Genomic DNA, 6,372 nt, shown 5'->3' on the forward strand with positions numbered 1-6,372 from the left:
CCGTCCCCAAGCAAAGGTAGAAATTCTGACCATAAAAATCCACCCATCTTCTTTTGACAACCCCTAATTATCAGATCGACAGGATTCGCCTCATGACCATCTGCGTACCCAGTCTTTTCTACTAAGTCAAACAGTTAAACCCTCTCTGGCATTCGCTTTCTGCCACCACTCACGTATACGTTGATGACAAGTCTTCGAAGTCTTTTACAACTAGCCAACGTTACCTTGTGGCACATGCTTGAAGCTGAATCCCGTCGTTCTGATGCCATAAATACACGAACTAATAAGATCAACGGTGTTTCTTGATAGAATGCATTGCAACGCGTGCCTTACAGGCGGCGTGTATGTAATTGATATCAAGCCAGATTGCACGAATCTACCTAAGATGTAACTGATATGAAGCCAGATTGCAAGGATCTACCTGAAACGACTTTCCTGGTCTGACTTAATCACACATAATCTGTGAGTGAGTGAAACTCATTGTGAGTGGTAACACGCAGTATGACGGCACTTCAATGCTTTCAGCTGTTTAGGAAACAAAACAAAAGAAATATATCATTTTGATCTATTTATTAACAAGCAGGAAAATTTATGCTTGTGCATAAGCCCGGACAAAGGTCCAAGTCCAGTTATTGCTATGTATAAATATATAATATACAATTCACATATTGCACTTTTCAGCATGTGTGGTTTTGGGAAAAAAATGACAAAGTGACAAAGAAGGTACAAAATCAACAAACTCAAAAATGAAATAACAAACATAAAAGTAGAAAATAAATATTAAATACAGATGTAGAGATAAAAATTGACAAGGGTCGGTGTTCCCCGTGTGTATAAAATGACTGTATAAAAATGACTGTGAGGTGAGTAAAAAGTGCTGTAAATAAGATGTCTTTGGTTTCTACGATATAAAGAACTATATACATTAAGTACGCATCTTTGCTTTGTGACGCAAAATGGGACTATGACGGCCAGACGGCGGTCAGCTCTTGACAAAGTAATACTGTTGAGGTATCAGATATGTACAAGGCATTGTTCTGGAGCTAGGTCCTTATAAGGGCAATAATATGGTGATTTGCATAAGTGAAAGTGCATCTCTCTAACACGGAGCGGTGACCAGTAGGCAGACACAATACAGATCAAACTGGGTGTAAAAATGTGAAAAATACTCTACTTACAAAACATTAAGTAGTAGGACAAAATCCTAATAAATGAAATGATGGTCGCTCAAGACCCCAATTCATACGTAGGAAAATATGATATGTTTAATATGGTGAAAGAGATTCAGTTGGACCAACTGACAGAAAGTAAACACTATGTGCGAGAATACAAAATTAGGTTCTACCTGCCCTATTGATGAACGCTAGGCGAAATCATTATACAAAGGGTATATACAAATGGTAAGTACAAACCGTGGGTGGGCTGCAGAAATTCTGCTAAAATATACAAATATTGCACATTTCCCGACGCTTGGTACTGCTGACTCGAGAGTACGCGGAACATGTGAAAACATTCACTTGATAATGCACCAATCTGATATAAAAATACACGTCAGTTATTCACAACGCTAGAACAGGAAAGCAAGGCAGTGGGACACTGCGTGATAGAGCCGGCGCCTTTTTCATAATGTAACTGCTTTTAACAAAGAGAATTCAAACCCAACAAAGCATGGTTGCATTTTATTATATGCAACGAATCCAAGAGATCGTGGGAATTTGGACAAAGAATGGATTTTTCTGCCATGTCAGATGGTTAAACAAAAGCTAACGGAAATTATCCATATTAATGTTATGAATTATAAATAACCCTATGCCAACCAGTTGCTTGCTACTAAATTACTCATAACCACTCGTGTTTGCTATTGTTGATGTTTGTTAAAGCTTCGGGGTCGGAGAGCGAGAATCGATCAGCCCCGATAATTGAGTCTGGTTTGGGAAATAATGTTACTGTAATTCAAGCGGATCAACACAAGGATAAAAAGGGGGTGAATCAAAGGCGCGCGACCGGAGGGGGTTGGGGTGTGAGGGGAGGGGGTAACAATGGAGGCAATAGCATTCGTGGATGACCAAGCCCCCGTTAGAGTCGACCATATGGTCACCATTATAGAAACTCGTAACAAAGACGGTATAACGTTAACTGTCGAACACCACTGATTCAACCTAGTGTAAATATTTAAAAACAGTTTCTTCAGAAATATGATAAAACAGTCAATATAATGTACACTGTCAGATCAATGTCTACAACATATATAATCGTGTGTATATAATTAGACAAAATAGTTCTATTGCACCAAAAAACTCTGGAAAAAAACTGCACAAGTTCAGTCCTTGATACAGGCAGATTCGTAGTGTTTGTTCAGATACGACTTGAGAGCAAACGACTTATCACAACGCTTACATTTGAAATGTTTGAAGGCTGAGTGGGTTTGCATGTGGGCCCTCAGGTTCGATCTGTCGGCAAACGCCTTGCCGCAGTGGGCACATCCGAAAGGCTTCTCCCCCGTGTGGGATCGAAGGTGTCCTTGAAGTAGCCACGGTCTACTGAATGACTTTCCACACACGTCACAGGCATGTCTCAGGTTGTGAGTTAATATGTGCATGGAGAGAGCGGGCATACTGACATAAACTTTATCACAATGCGGGCACTTCTTTGCTTGCTGACTGTCAAGGCTCCGATGGGTCTGCTTGTGACGTGAAAGGTTAGACGATGTTGCGTAGTCCTTTCCACATTCGTTGCACGTGTAGCGCTGTTTGCCAGTGTTTTTCTCAGGAATTCCAACGGCGTTCCGTTTCCGAGATCGACCATCACTGATAAAGAAGGCATCGTACGTATATCCTATTGTCACACCAACGTGGTCCTTGAAGCTGTCATCGTCCGACTCTTCGGGGATGCTCTCCGTCGCCGTCGACGTGCCGCAGTCGGGTTTGGACATAGACGCCCCTTCCATCGTCTTTTCGCATTCCCCGCCATCTTGGATCCAGACCGGAGCAATAACATCATGAATGTAGCCTGCAAATCAAAGAATTAAACATTAGATATCGATTGTCCGCAGCACAACAGGTTAGCAGAAGCAGTAGATAAATTACCCATTATTCTGACAGTATAGCTCATCGGTTTATAAGCTTAACATATTGTAGAGCATTAAGAAGTATCTTGAATATCGATCTATGTACTCGCGATGATAATCCATCGGAATTCCTGGATATATCTACCATTCCGCAGTGACATTAACCAATATCAAAAGCAAAGGTACTGGGAGTTCTCAAAATAAGATTGTCACCTACCGTTGTTGACTCTGACGGCCAAAGGCTGAATTGCGGGAGTGTATGGGGTAGCTGCCTTGAGGCTGTCGACTGAATCGTCGTTGTAGATGTCCCTCACTCTGTAGCTGTGGTAGGAAGGCCTGTCATCGTCGCTTTTGGACTTCTTTACGAGGAACGACCGTGGCATGTTTGCCGGTGATGTCGAAAGGCAGTGGTGCCCAGGTTAACCGCTTCTTATAGCCGAGCTAGGGGGTTGAACGCCGACAGATGGCCCCAGCGGTTAGCAACAATCAGATAGCGTGCTGACTGGAAGCACTTCACACATCTAGCGGTTATACTGTCCCACGAGAGAGACTATCAGTAGTGGCGAAAACTGGCGTATTATCAAACAGACCCTGCCGATCTTAGCAGCAGGTAGTAGATCTACTTGTGGGCCGGGTAACAGTTGCGCGCGGCCCTTGTTGAGTGTGTCAGTGACCACTATCTGTTCAAGTCTCGGCCTTCTGTCAGTGGGAGAACGCCGCGCTGAGCGCTTTCGCTGTGGCTTCGCTGACTGGTGACGAACGATCTGTAGCCGAGATGAAGGCCCTCGCTTTTTATACGCCACCCCCAATTGCACATGCGTTCAAGACGGCCTGAAGAGAATAGCGGCTCACAATGCGGCATGCGCGGTGACAAATCCGTACGCGTTTCTGTCGCTTCATCTAAGAGGCAAGAAGTGTGACAGAGTAAATTAAATTATACTCTTCCAATTCTCGCGTTTCTATTGGTCGATTCTGCTACCGATTGGAAATGATTAGAGTAAGGAAGACCTTCCTCTTCAAGATGTGTTGACTCGCGAGTAGATCTAGATAGCGGGGGGATAAGGACGAGGTCAGAGAATGCAGTCGGGGATATCGTGGTCCATGCTTTTCAGTATGTTTACGTGGACAATAATATCAACGTCGAGAAATATTCATGAACTTAATGTCATTGACAGTACTTTTTAGTGCACTTTACACCTGTGTTTATTCATTTTATGACAAATGTTTGCGAATGAATTTGATATTTTTTTTTCAGTTTCATAAATTTATGGTTTCATAAAATTACACTACACAAGATGTAATAGATTTTGTCACAGATATTGACTTCAAACAAAGCACGATACAAATAACCCCTAAACGTGATGTCTAGGTTTTGTTAAAAGACTATTTATGTATTGTTAAAATATTATTTTTCAATAAACAACAACCCAAGTTTAAGTTTCAAAAATACCCGTTGTTTTCGTTCCCTACCTAATTACTGAATAACTTTATTTCAGAATTTGAAATATCAAGAAAACTGTAAACTCATTTAAGAAGAAATGTGCATGAAACTCTTAAAGTTGCTCTGAAGTGTTACCTGAACAAAGACATTGCCAAGCAAAATCCTTAGTGATTTCAAAATTAATTGAACTCTAAAAAAATTCAATTATTGTAATTATAAACATCTAAATCATTAAATCGACGAGTTTAAAATAACGAACATTCCGTTAATTCTGTATATAAAAAAGTAAACACATATTTGGGATTTTTGACACATGCCACGCAAGTTATAAATCTACATAACATATCAGCAGTATTCTATTATCGCATCTTGTGTAGTGTATTCCTCTAACGGGATGCTTATCATTCGAACTTACCACGAGATGAACTGGCGTAAGGAGACTGTTGATGTTTCGCCCGACGTGAATTGCCCCGACCTCTGTTGCAGCTGGACAACAGTTCCTTGAGCTGTTGCTGACAACGACCTGTGTCCGATTTGTTGCACTGCCCAGCAGATGACCACAAGTGGTCCGAAAGGGATTGTAGGGGCGCTTCAGTCAGTAAGCTCTCATGTACATTTAACCTCCACCGAAGGCTTACGTTTCGTTGTTGCATGTGTATTAAATACACCTTACAAAAATATAACTAAGTTATATTTCACGTTTGGCGTTTTCTTTATTTCATCTGAGATGCCTAATTGTTTTCGCTAAGATATGCGTGATATGGAAACCATTAATTAAACTGTGTTAATTATTGTTGTTTATTGTTCTGAATAGAATACTCTGTTGTTCTGAATAGATACGCATATTTAGTTATTAATCAATCATTTTTGTTCAAAGAACATGTTTGTGGCACCTGCCTTTGTATATTGAGCACATATTCATCACAATTGCTTTTCGTTAGATTTTGTTTTTATTTTGGTTTTATCGTGAAAATGTGCTTCTATGTCTGAGAGATCAGTTGCGTTTTGAGAAAGGGGGGGCGATTTCTTTTAATAAAACATCTCTTCATATCACTTCGTCCTCAACACATAGTTATTGTTTTGCATCGTTTGTCTGGATCGAGCTATGTACGCTGTATATAATCAGTTCCTGGTATGCGGTTACTAGGCATAACGATTTTATACCACGTTATCAACGAATAGGGAATTTCTGGGAAATGTCCTTTGTTCTTCAAACCGGATTTCCCTACATTTTCATTTTGATATAAGTACGGAATTCACAGCCCAGTGGTGGAAGAAATCACAAGGTTGTCTTGACATTTGGACTTCCGTATTGTTCACTGCCCCAAGACAGCCTTACGAAAAGGGTTTGATTCCCAAAGACCAAAACCAAATAATGGTGCTGTATACTGCGCTATTGTGGGAATATTGACGAAAACCGCGTACTGCAGCGCTACCTTCATTCTTACAGCTTGTACTAACGTATATTGGGATATTCTTTTAGTGGTTAACATGCAAAAGCGCCTGAATACGATATTTATAACCTCATGTTGTGAGTCGTATTTTGTATGACTTTATCACAAGAATGGCTCCGTGATAGCTTACATGATAACGCTGCTTACATGATAACGCTGCTTACATGATAACGCTGCTTACATGATAACGCTGCTTACATAATAATGCAGCAAACACAAATACATAATCAATACTCGCCGCCCAATGTTTGCAATAGTTCAATAACTGTATTAGTTGGATTCTCGCTGCCACAACAACATTTACTAATGTAAAAGCAAAATATTCAATATTTTTTATGCACTTCGCATTATGTCTTTGTATGAAACAGACCAGTCTATGTCTTGTAAATATATCTACCTATATCTGCTGG

At 40.5% G+C, this 6,372-nt stretch overlaps 1 protein-coding gene across 1 annotated transcript; it reads right to left on the reverse strand.

Annotated features, from left to right (window-relative positions):
* Positions 1-557: 557 nt before the first annotated feature.
* Positions 558-3,680, reverse strand: LOC137257996 (transcriptional repressor scratch 2-like). Its single transcript, XM_067795524.1, has 2 exons — positions 3,285-3,680; positions 558-3,009 (listed from the first exon to the last, which is right to left on the reverse strand). The coding sequence occupies exons 1-2, from the start codon at positions 3,448-3,450 to the stop codon at positions 2,321-2,323; spliced, it is 855 nt and encodes a 284-aa protein (XP_067651625.1). The 5' UTR covers positions 3,451-3,680; the 3' UTR covers positions 558-2,320.
* Between the last annotated feature and the right edge of the window lie 2,692 nt (positions 3,681-6,372).

This window comes from Haliotis asinina, chromosome 12 (assembly GCF_037392515.1).
Source record: "Haliotis asinina isolate JCU_RB_2024 chromosome 12, JCU_Hal_asi_v2, whole genome shotgun sequence".
Classification (NCBI taxonomy): domain Eukaryota; kingdom Metazoa; phylum Mollusca; class Gastropoda; order Lepetellida; family Haliotidae; genus Haliotis; species Haliotis asinina.

Coding starts and splice junctions, on each gene's coding strand:
- LOC137257996 (XM_067795524.1), bottom strand. CDS start 3,450: ATGCCACGGTCGTTCCTCGTAAAGAAGTCCAAAAGCGACGATGACAGG. Junction 3,010..3,284: donor GGCCGTCAGAGTCAACAACG/GTAGGTGACAAT, acceptor TTTGATTTGCAG/GCTACATTCATGATGTTATT.